Genomic DNA, 16,479 nt, shown 5'->3' on the forward strand with positions numbered 1-16,479 from the left:
GGGGTGTTATCTTGGATAAGTTACTTGACTGGAGCCTCAATTTCTTTGTCTACAAAATGGGAATGATGTCCTAATTATCTCATAGATCATTCTGAGTTAGATACATTTATATGTATAGCTCTTAAAACAGTACCCTACTACAAAGGAGCTATATGTGTTTGCCATTATTATTAAATACCTACCAAGTTTGCTGTAGATTCAGTTGTGCTATAAACACCTGAAGTTTCATAGTCTGGTTCTAGAGGATACAGCCAAAGTAAAAATAATGAGCATTATTTTATAGTCTGAAATTTTATAAACAATGAATATCAGATTTTATCTAGATCTCACTGACCTGAAGGATAAATATATTCTTCATGATATCCCCCTAGAAAAAACGATAGACAGAAGTGGGTTTATATAGGGCTTTTTAGCTGAGCAGAGCCAGATGGCCAGCACTTGCTTTTTCTCAAGTATTATGATATATGTTCAAAACTAAAATGTATATACATCTTTCAGACAAGTGATTTTGGCTTTCATACTAGTAATCAGGTATTAAAGCCAGAGACTGGATGTAAACAGTACAAATTTCTCCTCTGAAAATTCTCTTAGTTCTTAGAGTTCAGGCAGAAGTGAAAAACCCAGCTGTGTCAAATTTTTTTAATCTGGCAGTACAGCATGGCAATTAAGTTCACTGGTTCTGGAGTTAGGACTGTCTAGATTTGAATCCTGATTAACTACATCACTTTAGGCAGGTTATTTAATGTTTGTGCTTAAATTTCTTCACTATAAAACAGGGGTAAGAGTACCTAGCTCATGGGGGGGGTGAAAAGAACATAGCATGGTGTTTGACATATAGTAAATGGTGACTATAAAATAATCTGAGCATAACCCATAGTTTGCTTAGGTGAACACTGAAGGAATATGTCACGTCTCATTTGTTTATCAGCCTGTTTCAGGTAAATAATACATTTGACATCAGTTTGTTCTCAGAGGATGGCTTAGTGGACTGAAGTATTTTGCTTTAAGACTGCTACACCACTGAAATGCAGAGAAAGTCAACCTTCAATTAGACAGTTTTCCATAAAATAAAACCCTAAAGGTGAAAACTGGATCTGATTCTTAAACACATCACTTAATCAAGCATACATGCAGGTAACCCTTCCAAACAGCAGGATTTAAGGTGAGAACAAAGATTTGGTTACTTTGAATATGCCACTACAGGTGAACAATACATCTGAAGGTACCAATCATGCTAAAAGTAAAAGACAAAAGGGTCATGCTGAGTAAAAGAGCAGAAAGTACGTATACTTAAATTAAGCACATGCACGTACAAATTCTTCACAGATCATTCTTGTGCTAGATATTTTGTTCTCATCAAATTCTTAGAAATATCTATTTTCTTCTACATAAGTAGCAGAAAGTAGCAAGAAAATAAGGAAGTCAAGTCATTCAGACTGCCTCACACCTCCTTAATCCACCCAATACCTCCAGAATTGTTTCAGCAGGCATACATCATTTCACAGAAAAATGGTAAAAATAAGCACACTCCATGATGAGAAGCACTGTAACATTATTAAGGGCACATACATAGGCTTTAGAGTCAGATAAATCCCAATTCAAAATTTATCTCTGCCAGTCACAAAGGACCACATACTGCATGATTCCTTTTATATGAAATGTCCAGAACAGGCAAATCCATTAAGACAGAAAGCAGACTGGTGATTGCCTAGAGCTGGCGGTGTGGGTAGGGAGTGCTGGGGAGTCTAATGGGGAATGCTGCTAATGGGTACAGGGTTTCTTTTTCGGGTGATAAAAATGTTCTAAAATTTATTGTGGTGATGTATGTAACTCTGTGACTATATTAAAAACCACTGAAGTGTACTTTAAACGTTGAATTGTACACTTTAGGCAAGGTCTATGGTATGTAAATTGTATCTAAATAAAACTGTTATAAAAAATTAGATCTCTGACACTTACCAAAGATATGACTTTGACCATGCCACTTACCCTTTGAACCCAATTTCCTCATATATAAAATAAGGATATCACATTCCTCAGAGGGATAGAATTAAGTATTACATTAAATTATAATTACTTAGTACAGTATATGGCCATTAGGACACAATGAATAGTAATAATGTTTATAGATCAAGTAAATCTCTTTGGCAAAGAAATTATTTCATAGCAGTCTTGTAAAATTATAGTCACATGAAAAGCCTCAAGTAGTTATACAAATGGTGAGGACAACATGAATAGTGCCTCACTAATAAGGAATAGGTATTTTCCATACTGAAATCTCACCAAATCAAAACTCACTGAAGACCCATGTGGATAGCTGAAAGTTATAACAAGGTAGTGGCCTAAAGAAATAAAAGTCTGTCCTGAAAAATATCAAGACATCTTCAAAAACCTAGTAAGCTCTGATACAAGAACTGATAACTCTTTCAAAATGAGCTACCAGAACAGAGTAAGACCCCCAAACCAAAACTTTAGCCCTGATATGCTAATGCCACAAGAATCACCTTAAAAAAATATTTAACTGTAATTGACTCACCATTGTCACTCTGGGCATCAACCTCTTCTGAATTCAAAGTCTGTTTGCCTGAGCTATGTTCTCGCCTTGCAACACAGTATCTTGAAGTAGCAGGAACCATTGTGGAGGGCCCCCCATGATTCTGTACCAAAGAGATACATACATACACATGCAGTCCTCCCTATATAGTTAGAGAAAAAGCTATAAATATTTTAAATGTACATTAGAATCAAAAATACGTGAGGAAATAATGATCAAGAAAACAAAATTTTAGCCCATACTATCCAGGCAAAATTATTTGTCCACTTCTACCCCTCTTCTCTAAGAATAGCTTAAAAAAAAAGTTCTATTCTCCAATTTTTAGAAGCTCTAAGGTGAAAACTTAGGTTTTCCAGGAAGGGCTTTTATTTGACTGTTTGTTAAAAAGTTCAAATTTATCTACATTGCCTTTACTTAAAAAAATAAAATGAAAGAGAAAAGTAAACAGCTTTTTGAGTAAAACTTTGACCTACTTACAGGTAAAGCTGGGTAAGCAGTCTCATCCCCTTCTTCAACTTCATAAAAGGTAATAGTTTCTTCCAAGCCCCTGGGCATCTGTCCACTCTCTGGAGCAAAACTATACTGGCATTCTTTATTCATACAATGCATCTGGCGGTGACTACGTCTAAAGGAACTTAAGTAGTTTGGGGAATGAGAAGGGGGAAAAAGATAAAATATGGTAGTAAACTGTTTCTAATTTCTAAATAACAGTTCAAACATCTCAATGTTGACACTTTTAAAAAATTTAGTCCATATATCTGATGCACAGCAATAAAGCCAGACTTACACATTTTCTCTAACTTCCAACACTTAAAATTCACTTACCGAGATCTATAGGAGAAGTTATCATAGCTCTGGCAGCACCTTTTACCTGGCCCAGGGTAAAAACCAACTTTAGCGCCCACCATGTTGTGCCTGTTTATAAAGCGAGATGCATCCCTAAGAATAAAGGGGGAAAAAAACCAGAACTCTTTACTCACTAGTGCTTCAGTAGTCAGTCTTAGTAGCTAAATAGAATTAACTTTCTAAAAATGACCAAATAGAGAGCTCTTCTATCCTCACTACTGACATTAGGCCTATCCATTATTAAAGGATACAGTGCCATATACATGGCACTCAGCTTGCTGGCATTCTATCTTGTAGCATCTCTTCAACTGTTCAATATTTCCCTAGACTGTGAGACCATAAATATTCAATAAATTTGACAAGAATTTAAGTATACATCAGTTCCATCCTTTATGCTCACTTTAGGCAGAGATTATAAAAGAAATATAAACTATTAAAATATTTCTAAATTCTACCATAATTCTGCCCAGGAATTATTTCTAATCTCTCAACAGAGATGTACACTATATTCAGTCAGTTAAGACCTACCTGGGCATCCCATATCCCCGACCTTGTCTCTGAGATGAATGTTGAAGATGAAAATGTTCATTAGACAAACCACTGTCCGCTGTCTGTGAGTAGTGCATTGGAGGGTCATGCCCATAATGCATACTATGCTGAAGCCTGGGCGGGAGGAGGGGGTCTCCCCTGCTGTAAGCCATAGTCATATAAACCTCTTTCCCTCTAACTTTCTTGAACATCTTCTTCCGTTGCTTCATGTCCATCTCCGACATAGCTTTCAAACAAAGAAGCAAGTAAATGAGCTTCATAACCAAAGCAAAAAACCCAGTGTCTCCCACAGCACTCCCACAAATATCTAAAACTCTCAGATGTTTTCTTAGGACAAACCAAATGAATACAGGGAAGGAATTTCCATACTTTCAAAGGATGTACTAGATCTTCCATTTGGAAGGGCCTAATGAGCAAGTAACTTCTGTATCAATGGACACCTCAGCACTACCTTTAGAATAGGCAGCTTTGGTCATCAAAACATACAGTCACTCACCTATGTTACTATTATCCAAGAAATTATGCCCATTAATATCTCTTCCAATACCTCAATATCTCATTGTGTCTATGAGGTGTTTTCCTAGTTCTTTGAGAAATCTTTTCCCTTCAAGTTTTAAAGTTTAAAGTCCACTCCAACTTAACTTTACACAAAGTCCCCTAAACAGTAATTCTCAGCCAGGACAATTTTTTCCTCCCCTCCTCTGGGGCACATTTGGCATTATCTGGAGACATTTCTGGTTGTCATAACTTGGGGAAGGATGGTACTGGCATCTAGTAGATAGAAGCCACTTAGCAGCATCCTACAATGCACAGGATAGCTCCCCACAACAAAGTATTATCCATCCCAAAATGACAGTAGTGCCAAAGCTGAGAAACTCTACCCCTAAAGCAAGACTTACACCTTAAAAAAAAGTACAATGTAGGTAAGCACAAGAAGGGGAAAATAATAAAAACCAGCATACAAACCTATTTCTGGGACATAGCCCCCGGAAATTTTCTGATAACCTCTTCCTTTCCTATTGGGCATAGCATTCCAGGCAGGAACAGGTGTCACTTGGGTAACTGGTTTTAAGTTAGCCAGTGGAACAACATGCCTTAAAATTAAAGATATCACCATAAAGCCATTGCAACACATACAAGTTTAATTCGATACAGATACCGACTCCTCCTGCTTCATTTTCAAGTATATTCTACTAAAACTGGTTGACACTAGCTTCCCCATTGAGGTTTTCTTTTTGGGTTAGAAAACCTAAGAGTAGTTACTACAATTTCACAGCTGTTTGTAGCACATATGTTCAGGATGAGATTGTGGTAAACTAGTTTACAAATATTTGTTGCCTCTCCTTGGAGCAGGATTATATCTTCTCATCCCATTGACTTTAGGCTTAGTTATGTAACTTACTTTGGCCAATAAAATGTGAGCAGATGCTTTAAGAACCAGCATATGGTTTGTCATGTTCTCATTTTTTTCCCTTTCTATGATCATGGCAGCATATGTCTAGATAGAGCCTTTGTCAGCCTGGGTCCCCTTTGCCGACCCACTATGGACATGCTAAATGAGCAACAAATGAACTTTGTTTCAAGCTGCTGAGATTTTTTTGGTTGTTAGGGCAGCATAACCTACTTTAATGGTTCTCAAAGTAGACCAACAGCATTAGTATCACCTGGAAACTTATGAAGTTCAAATTCTTGGGCACCACCACAAACTTACTCAATCAAACTTTGGAGATGGAGCTCATCAATCTGTATTTTAATGAGCTCTCCAGATAACTCCAGGATATGTTAAAGTTTGAGAATGACTGGACTAGCCTATTGATATTGGTAGAGGTTCACTTAGAAAATCAGCTTTCCAACTATTATAAATAGTTTTGTATCGTAATTCTGTTGTACTTAATAATTCTAATATGCTAGCTAGCACCTAGGATTTGGAAACTTATACACAGGTATACCGAGATTTCATACTTCAGCACATGCTTTTACAATTCAAAATAAGTCATCTTAGGTCAGTACCAGATATAACTTTGGTTCTCTTACTAGCATCCTGGTAATTCTCAATTTAATATTACGAAAAGGCACCAAGAGCCAAATATTTTTGTAATTCAACAAATTATTATATTCTTACTTTTCTGCCAATTCTTCAATGAAGACTGTTACCGAATCATTCTCATTTCCAACTTCCTGAATGTGAGCATTATAATATCTTCCACCTGATTCCAAGCGAACCTGAAAGAGGGAAATGGACAGTAAGAATACATCTAGTCTCACATCTATTGGCAGATCCGGCTTCTGCCAAACAAAAATACCACTTCTCCCCAAATGGAGTCCAGCATCTACTTATTAAAGCAGTTGATAATCAATACTGCCAATCTGGTTCAATAGAGGCAGCACATGCTGAAAGAGCTTTACATCTATTCACAAGTTTATATATAATTAAAATCCAACACAAACATTTTTAAAAATCCCAGTATTCTGTAAATTAGTTTTGTTGAACTTATATTAATGACTAAAACCACAATCTCAGAAAAAAAATGATTCTTTAAAGAAGGAACTAACCTGACACTTGTCTCCCAAATAGTACTGTCTTCCATCATACTCCATATAATTAGATTTTTGAAGTTCTATTAAAAGAAAATGAAGATTCAAGTTCAACTGAACTAGTTCTTTTCCTGTTTTACATCATTTAATTTTCTAATTTATTTTTACCAGTGTTCTTGACAATGCTACCACTATAAGCTAAAATCTGGGGGGGAAATGTCCTAACAGGTCATTCTATCACTCTTGATGGGTTACTTCTATGGTTAATTTAAGAAGACCTGCTAGAATAGTTTTGTGCTATAAGACAAAAATAGATGGAAATTGGAGGTTGCAATCTTAGAGTTAGTCAAATACCAATAAGGTACAATTTGAAAGTAACACACCTCAATTTTTTTAAAAAAGGAAAAAAAAAAAGAAGTACTATGCAGCTTTTTCAAAGCAGCCTACTATAGTTGATCACTGAACAACACAGGTTTGAACTGCATGGATCCACTCATGTAGATTTTTTTCAATAGTAGATACTACAGCACTATAAGATCCGAGGTTTGTTGAATCCGATGATGTGGAACTGCAGATACAGAGGAACTGTAAATACCATGGGCTGACTACAAATTATACTGGGATTTTCGACTGCTTGGAGGGTCAGTGGACCTAACCCTCATGTTGTTCAAAGGTCAACTGTGTTTTTAATAATTTACTGTGTTCTACAAGATATTAACCTCATTCTAGATTGTTAATTCTACCTATGTTTACCAAGGTTCAAGGAATTGAGTATGGAACATTCAATAAAGCCTACTTTGAAGACAGAACTTTAAGACCTAATTTGATGAACTCAGTTATCTTATAAGGAGAAACAATTACCTATCTCAAGGGTTGGCAAACTTTCTCTGTAAAGAGCCAGACAGTAAATATTTTAAACTTTGTGGGACATACAGACTCTGTTGTAACTATTCAACTCTGTAATAAAACTTTATGGACACTGAAAATTGAATTTTACATAATTTTCATTTGTTACAATATACGGTTCTTTTCATTTTTTTCCTGCCATTTAAAAATATAAAAACCATTCTTAACTCATGGACCATAGTCATACGTAGTTTGCCAATACCTGACCTATTCATTTATCAATGAGTGCAGTTAACACATTGAATTTAAGATGAACTTATTTCCATTTACAAGTTTCTGGTACTCAAAGTTATCTAAAAGTTATCTCTACACAGTCTTTGCCAAGTTGAAGTCCCAAATGAACATCAGACTCTGAAAGATCCCTCCCCACTTCTAAACCTATTAGTTTTCTCCTTTGGATTTAAATCATGTATTGAGCAGGCTAAAAAGTACCACATAAACATGTAAAAATGTTTATTATTAACAGTACTTTGAAAACATCTCTTATTTTTAGAAATTTACAAAATTATTCTCCTGGATCTGTCAGGATTCAAAAATATACTGTTGATATTTCATTACCTTTTCTGCTGTCCAACCAAACATCAAATTCTACATTACGATAGATTTCTGGATCCAGGGCTTTGAGCACCTTATAGGGGAAGAGCATCTTTGATGGATTTTCTGGAGACTAAAATAAAAATAATCATGCTACAAACTCACCATCCTTAGCTTAAGTCTTCCTTCTAAGAAGAAGGAAGAATTAAGGTTCTTTTTTTCCTTTTTTAAAACTATGTACATATATGCCTTTCCTTCTTTATTAAAACAAGAAATAAATGCCACAATAAATTTTACTGTATATATTAAAAATTAGGAGTCTAAAGAAACAATATACAAAAATCTAAAAGGTTTTAGATGGCAGAAGGGAAATACTGTCTAAAGCAGCCAATAACTCATATAAATCAATGCAACACAGATCAGGATTAAAGATTCAGCCAGGGCTATTGAGCAAGTCTCATCTTGATATGCCTACAGAGGTTCAAGTGTTTCTGTACCCTAAAGTCATCTGGAAAAATATCAAAAGTTTACTTCATTTTGGTCAAAATCTGTTACAATTTCCAAAAGAATTACCTTTTTCTTCTGCTTTCTTAGAATTTCATGATAGTCCATACTGATCCCAAATCACTAGCATTTGGGGCATATACAGAGATTGTTCTCGTAGTATTTGCCCTAATTAGCTAGCCTCAAATTCAACGCCTGCTTGATTTTAGGCCTATACAGATGGTAAAATTCCTACTGTTTCTCCAACCAGGATTATTACCTATTTCCTTTGAGTAGAATAGGGATAAGCATTATACTCTTTAGTAACAAGAAGCCTTAGCATCAGAAGACCAATTACAAACTAAATATCTCTAGGATTTGTAATATTACTTTAACTTGAAAACAATAGCTTCTGAAATTTCTCAGGTGTTCAGAGTTCACTTTGAAAAAAAATTTACAATTTCATAAGAATAAAAATTCAGAGAACATTAAGCCCACATTTTACATTTTCAGATCAAGACTTTCACAAAGGAAAACATCATTTCCCCACCAACTCCATATAACTAAAATGGACCATCTGACCTTAACTAGTTAAAGTTATGATGCTGTAAGCCAAGATTATGAAAATTCTTTGCCCTAGAAAATCTCAAACCTTTTCTTCTTCTGTTCCTTGATTGTACCCCTCTGGTATATTTTCAGCATTGCAGCAGGCACCCCACTCTTCGGTCCTAATTGAAAAGATTTAGAACAAAGAGCTTTATATAAATGTACTAGCTAAGGAAAGTCTTAATGACCATACCACCATCTAGTGGCAAAGTAGCTCAGCTCTAAAAATGAAGCAAATACTTTTTCATCCCAAAATTTACATTTGTTTCCTTTTTATAAGTATGTGCTACACATACCATCCGTGGGGACACAACTTTAAGATGGTCCTTATGAGCCCCACCTCGTGGTGGTCACACTCTTGTTTGAGTCCCCTCTCCTTAAGTTTGCTTCTAACCAATAGACAAGATGTATATTACCACATTATATAATATAGGGTCTGTCTTGCTGATCTCTCTCTTGCTGACTATTAGGAAGCAAGCAGCCATGTTCACCAACCCCATGTGGCATAGCACATGGCATAGCACATGGGGTTGGTGACCATGGCCAAAGGGTTACCTCTGGCTGATAGCCAGGAAAAGGCTGAAATTCTCAGTCCTTCAGCTGCAAGGAATTGAATACTACCAAGAACCACGTGAGTGGGGAAGTGGATCCTTCCCCTGTCAAAATTCCAGATGAGAACTCAATCTTGGCCAAAACTCTCATTACATTCTTGTGAGGTCCTAAGCATAAGACCCAGCTAGGCTGTGCTCAGATTCCTAACCCATATAAATTATGAGATAAGAGTGTTGTTTTAAGCTGTCAAGTTTGTGGAAATATTGTTATGCAGCAAAAGATAACTAATAAACCTTGCTTCCTATTACTCTAGTTAAGCCTCAAATTCTTTTTTTTTTTTGCATTAACTTCTTTTTATTTATTTATTTAAATAGAGGTACTGGGGATTGAATCCAGGACCTCGTGCATACTAAGCATGCACTGTACCACAGAGCTAAACCCAACCCCCCCTACAGCCTCAAGTTCTTAAGACAGATAAGCAGTGAAGAATGAAGCAAATTCTACCTTGATATATGGTTGCCACCCGCTGCATTCCCCAATACAGTCATCCCTTGGTATCCACAGGGAGTTGGGTCTAGGACCCCTGGCAGATACCAAATCAGATTCTCAAGCCCATTATGGTCAGCCTTCCACATTCACAAATTCCACATCCAGAATGGGAGGACCAACTGTAAGCTTTTTAAAAAACTCTCCTTATCAAAAAAAATTCTTTAATGCAAGCATTAAATATCCAAGAAGTAGAACTGCAAGACAAAAGACAAGGTAACACCTGATTAGCACCAAGCCTATCTGAATTTCCAGACAGAACTAAGAATCAGGAAGAAATACAACACCTACTTTATTTTCTCAATTGCAAAGTTTCTGACTAAATCTGTTCAATAATAGCTGCTTCCTCAGAGGCCACAACGTACACTCCTAAAAAGCGCAAAAGGCAGACACTCAAAAGTTCCTAAAACTCTCCTTTAGCCTGAGAGATTTTTTTCCTACTAGCTGGATGTATGTGTCAAGCAACCACTCTGAACCTCAGTTACCATCTGTAAAATGATAGTGCTGGTTTAGGATCAGTTTTGTTCTTAGAGTGTGGTCCATGGCCTACCTGTATCAGTATACTTGGGTGTATTTGTTTGAAAAGTAGATTCCTGGCCCCACTCTGACCTCCAATTTTTTGAAAGGAAGCCCCAAAATCTGCCTTTCTAACAAGTACCCTGAGTAATTCATATATAAGTTTGAGAATCATGGATTAGATAGTTCTAAAGTCTCTTCTAGCAATTAAAAAACTAATTTTGGAGTCTGACTTGAGATGTGTGTCAGCAGGGGGAAACTCCCCCTCTACCCCTCTTAAGTTCTTGTGGCTGAACTAATAAAAAAAAGTGACAGAAGACAGATCAGTAGGAGAAAAAGAAACATTTGTTTAAATTGGTTTTGACTTGGACTGAATCCCCAAAGCCTGAGTATTTCACAATGTAACATACCTTTTTGGTAAAACTTCTCTTCCCCCTTTAAAAAATGTATATCCCTATACATACATACACACACACACACACACATACATACATGTGAGTGTATATACAGCCGGCCCCTTCATTTTAGTAGGTTCCACATCCATAGATTCAACCAATCATGATTGGAACTGGTTGAATACGTGGATGCAGAACCCAAAATAAGAGGACAGACTGCATATACTGCATTATTTTAGATAAAGGACTTGAACATTGAGGATTTTGGTGTTTGCAAGAGTCCTGGAATCAATTCTCTGTGAATGCCAAGGGCTGACTATATATAAATAGTCTAAGTCATAAGCTTGCCAGTCCCTTTCACTTTCAAATGATGCACAAAAACATGATGATCTTGTAGTTGACGTCACTTTTCCCTTTATTACCTATTCGGAGTTGAACTCCTGTAGTCAATATGGACATCCTCACTGCCAGTCACAGCATTGTTCCTATTCTTCCTGGAACCACTTCGAAACAATTCAACTGCGGTCTTCAACTCTTCTTCATCCACAACAAACACATCTTTATAGAGAATTTCATACAATACAGCTAAAGGAAAAAATGGCCAAAACTCCAATTGTCAAAATAAGAGTTTTTATAACAATGTGAAAATAGCCATAACCCAGTAAACAAATTCAATACATACCAGCAAAGTTTTAAGAGAGCTATTCATGGCGGATCCCTCAATTTAAAGACTGGCAACAAATCATCTAAAAGCACACTCAAAACATTTATAAAACCTTCACATACCCTGACAAATAGCTGCACTTGACTGAAATTGTTTTGAGTACACTGAATCATAATGACCATTACTTGAATAGCAGAGTAGAATCTGAAGAAAAGAAAAACACAGAACAATTAAGTGAATGTCTCACTACAATGAAATACTTGAAATTAAGTTGCTAATCAGAAACTTATAAACTAAATGCTTTCTTTAAAAAGTGATTTTTAAATTCCACACATAAGTGACATTACAGTATTTGTCTTTTTCTGTTTGACTTACTCCACTCAGCATTTGTCAATTATATCTCAGTAAAGCTGGGGAAAAGTGATTTTTAAAATCTAAATATAGATAAATGCAAGCTATATTTCATAAAGAGATTTTCTTAAAAGTGACTTTTAAATGTCAAGATTAAAATCACTATTAAGGCAACACTGTGAGCTTTAATCACATTCCTGTTAATACTCCAAACAAGTACTGATTTATGAATTTGCGAAAGATGGAAACTTTTACAAACTGAGAGAGTGAATATAATAGAAAGCCTTAACAGAAGTCAAAAGACCCAGCTTAATTTCTGAAATTGGAGAAAATACGTCCAACACCCAACCCCCAAACTTAGACTATGGGGGGAGGGATTTCATTCAATTTATTCAAAATGTCATCTATTGTATTGAATAGCAATGTATCAATATGCTATATAGAAGCAATACTGCTAAAGAGACTTCTTAATGAATTAATGCACTGAGATGGCTACAAAATGAGTTTATTTCTTAACTGATTCCTTCAATCTCTAGTTTTTTCAAGTAACAATTCAAAGGCCAGGCTTACTAACCAGTAAAAATGTTTCCTGGCTCCATGTGATGAAATTTGTTTACATAATTGCTCCAAAATGTTTTTGAATTTTTGTTCAAAAACCTATGTCTTGTGTAAGGGATGTCATCTCTAGTGATTAAGTCTATTTCATCTTGGAGCCATCTCTGATAACAGCAACCTGAGGTACCAAAGACAATTCTCTGTGATCTGTAAGAGGATGTTGCCACCAAGGTTCCCTGGCAGAAAATTATCCTAAACACTCTCTTTTTTCTACTTTCCTACACTACTCTGGGCTAACTTATCTCAATAAACAAGTTCTCTGATCCCAGGTCTATTACTCTTTCCTAGTCTTTTTTTTTTTGAAATCACAATTCCAATTCTATCAGTATAATCCATTTCAAGGTACTGAAGGCAAGTGTCAAGCTAAAGTAGCTCACAATAAAGTTTAAGTTGCAAAGTTTTACCCATCCCAAGGAGTATTTGCATTGAAGAGGAGTTTATTAATCTAAAAGAACAGTGAGCAGATTTTGAGCAGAGAACCCCTTTGTGCCTTGGACTAGAAGAACTGGAAACTCCAACTAAGAAAGGTTAATAACCAGAGGCAGTTGTTAAGGAGTAGTGAAAAGAACACAGTTAACCAGAACTGATGACTAAGTAAGTAGGAAAGAAAACAAAAATGAGCATACAATTTCTCTATTTAAGTGGCAAGAAGTTCTGTTTTGATTGGAAGAGGCAAAACTAGTCATGATGGCTTTTGTGTTCCTGGCGGTGTCTCAACATAAAATAATTCTCTCATACATACTTGTGGGTGGTATGTCTTGGGGCAGGCAGATGTAAAGTAGTAAACTAGTGAAAAAATGAGGCAGATCTGTATTACTGATGAGGATCAGTATTTGAGAAGAACAAGTAACAATGTTAAGTATGAGCCCATCTCCATTATAAATAAATAAATACATACATACATACATACATGCAAAGAGAGTGATATGGGATACCCACCTAAACTTAATAGTTCTTACTCTGAAGCACAAGAGATTGAAGAGCATGAATGGAAACTTGGATTTTCACTATACATTTCCAGATAGAAGTTTTATTTTGTTTCCAATGTAAGTATATATTTCTATTCTTTCTACATAGAGTAAATGGGCTAAGTGAAGATGGCAAGCTTCCAGCTGCATTCACTTTGACACCGGCTAACTATGTAAAATGCAGAGTTAAGTTAGCTAAAGTAGTAAAAGATACCAAGGTGAACATTAGGCATTTATTTCTTTGAAAATCTGCTCTAAAATATATTTTATGGAAGGCTCCTTAATAATGTTCACTGCTTTTAATAAACTCATTTTTGAAAACTCAAACAATTCAAATATAAATCTTAGGAGCCTGAACCGATACAACTAAGTTTTAGGCAAAGCAAGATGTCACACAACAAAAGTACCCTGCTGCCACCTGGCTCTTCCATACTTAAATTTCAGTTTAAACAAACATATTCACTTCGTACATTCCCAAATCAGACATATATACAGTATCCTATGCAATGCAAATACCCAACTGCTGATAAGTATTATGACTTATACATGATATTCTCATGGCTGCACACACTCAAAAGGTCTTACATTTTTGTATTCTTATCCCAATAGGTGATGTTTTTCCCTTAATTACCTCAGTAATATCTCTGTAAGATATACAAGACTCATTTGAAAATGAAGCTGTATAATTATAGAAACTAGGTGGTGGATATATGGATGTTCACTATAGAAGTCTTATAACGTCTCTCTATATGAAAGTTATCAGAATAAAATGTTGGAGAAAAAAACCCTCAACAGTAGGTTTAAAGGGTCCTGGTAAAGATCTAAATGTCTAAATCCCATCTCAGACAATGCTATATACAATTGTTAAAATACAATAGCTAACACACCTTTTCCACAAACAATTCTGATTATGTCATATCTTTGTTTAAAAACTTTGAATGAGTGTTTAGGGGGAATTATACTAATGTCTGAATTTGACTTGAAATACATCAAAAATTAAAATGGACTGATGAATGGAAACACAACAAAACTCCAATATTGTGTAGTCTATATTCACTAAACAAATCACCAGGATATGGCTTTCTTTAAAAACTTTCCAGAAGAAAAACTGTATAGTGAGTGGTTGGGGGGAAGGTATAGCTCAAATGGTAGAGCGCATGCTTAACATGCATGAGCTCTTGGGTTTGATCCCCAGTACCTCTGCCAAAAAAAAAAAACTAATAATAAATAAATAGACCTAATGACCACCCCCCAAAAAATTTTTTTTTAAAATTTTTAAAAAAATAAAAAAAAATTTTTTAAATAAAAAAAAGATAAATATCAATTCAACATAGACAGCTAACTGCCCTTAAAGTCCTATGCATTTTTTAAATGTATCTTAATTTGGGGGGAGGAGGAGTGAAGAAGACATTGCCAATCGTATGTATGTTTGTGAGTTTTGGAAGCTTCCATTTATTTAAAGCAGGAGTTGGCAAATTTTTCTGGGTAAAAGACCAGATAATAAACATTTCAGCTTTTGCAGGCCATACGGTTTACTCAAAATTTTAAAAAAAATTTTTTAAAAATTTTTCAAGAAAAAAAAGCAAATTGGAAAAATAAAACTGTATGGTGAAGAACAATTTGTTTATCTGCTGACAGTTCTCAACCAACAAAACAATCTCCTAATATTTTCCAAGCACCTTACTAGGCAGTAGTAGCACACTGTTCCTGCACTTAAGAAACTTTCAGACTAATGAGTGAAATAGACATGAAAACAAATATAAGGTGATAAACACTATAATTACTTGGGTGATGCTAGGGGAACACAAAGGGAGGAAGTACCTCCAGGGGAGTTAGTAAAGTTTCAAAGGAAATGACATTTGAAATACAAAGGAAAAGAAAGTATGAAAGTCAGACTATCCGGAAGCATAATATACTAAGGCTGAAGGACAATGAAGCTGGAAAGGTCTGGGACCTTTTAGGGCACTGAATACCTAGCTTAAGAGTCTGGCCCTTATCTTCTAGTCAATGAGGAGTCACTTAGGGTTTTGGGTGGTTTTTTTCTATTACAGAGAAGTGACAAGATCAGGTTTGTTCAGAAGGATAGCTAACAATACCGAGGCTGACTAACTGGAGATGAAAAGCCTGGTGGTAGAGAAGCTAGGCATTTAGACTGTACTTAATTTTTTCATTAATTAGGTAAAAAAGGATGATTTTTTAACATCCTGGTAAGCAAGCAGCATTATTCAATTTTTTATTTTAGTAAACATTCAGTTATCTTCTTACCTTGTCTTCATAGCCATTATCTGTGACGTAACTTGGAGGCTTTCCAGGATAGCGGTAAAGAATGAAATCCCGACTACATAGGTATAAAACAAAGGTGGATGAGATGAGGTAATTTTGTATATGCAAGAAATAGTTATAAGAACAAATATTTGTTTTTAAACTGCCTACCTTATTCATGTAAAATAACCCAAATGTTTAAGAAGATAAATATCAATTCAACATAGACAGCTAACTGCCCTTAAAGTCCTATGCATTTTTTAAATGTATCTTAATTTGGGGGGAGGAGGAGTGAAGAAGACATTGCCAATCGTATGTATGTTTGTGAGTTTTGGAAGTTTCCATTTATTTAAAGCAGGAGTTGGCAAATTTTTCTGGGTAAAAGACCAGATAATAAACATTTCAGCTTTTGCAGGCCATACGGTTTACTCAACTTTGGCTTTGTAGCCTGAAAGCAGCCATGGACAAAGCATAAACAAATGCACATGACTATGTTCCAAAAAAGCTTTATTTATGGACATTGAAATTTTATTTTTATATAATTTTCACATGCCACAAAATATTATTCTTCTTTTGATTTATTAATCATTTAAAAAC

General features: G+C 35.4%; 1 protein-coding gene across 1 annotated transcript in view; it reads right to left on the bottom strand.

Moving 5' to 3' along the window:
* Positions 1 to 16,479, bottom strand: part of ALG13 (ALG13 UDP-N-acetylglucosaminyltransferase subunit) — a 61,202-nt gene that overhangs the window by 21,115 nt on the left and 23,608 nt on the right. Inside the window, 14 exon segments of the mRNA XM_015248832.3 lie at positions 183 to 238; positions 335 to 367; positions 2,537 to 2,657; positions 3,032 to 3,188; positions 3,380 to 3,493; positions 3,929 to 4,175; positions 4,916 to 5,043; positions 6,072 to 6,172; positions 6,503 to 6,567; positions 7,949 to 8,057; positions 9,060 to 9,135; positions 11,445 to 11,607; positions 11,809 to 11,890; positions 15,886 to 15,958. Of these exon segments, the coding sequence (XP_015104318.1) occupies positions 183 to 238; positions 335 to 367; positions 2,537 to 2,657; positions 3,032 to 3,188; positions 3,380 to 3,493; positions 3,929 to 4,175; positions 4,916 to 5,043; positions 6,072 to 6,172; positions 6,503 to 6,567; positions 7,949 to 8,057; positions 9,060 to 9,135; positions 11,445 to 11,607; positions 11,809 to 11,890; positions 15,886 to 15,958 (1,525 nt within the window).

The sequence above is a fragment of the Vicugna pacos genome, chromosome X (genome assembly GCF_048564905.1).
Source record: "Vicugna pacos chromosome X, VicPac4, whole genome shotgun sequence".
Classification (NCBI taxonomy): domain Eukaryota; kingdom Metazoa; phylum Chordata; class Mammalia; order Artiodactyla; family Camelidae; genus Vicugna; species Vicugna pacos.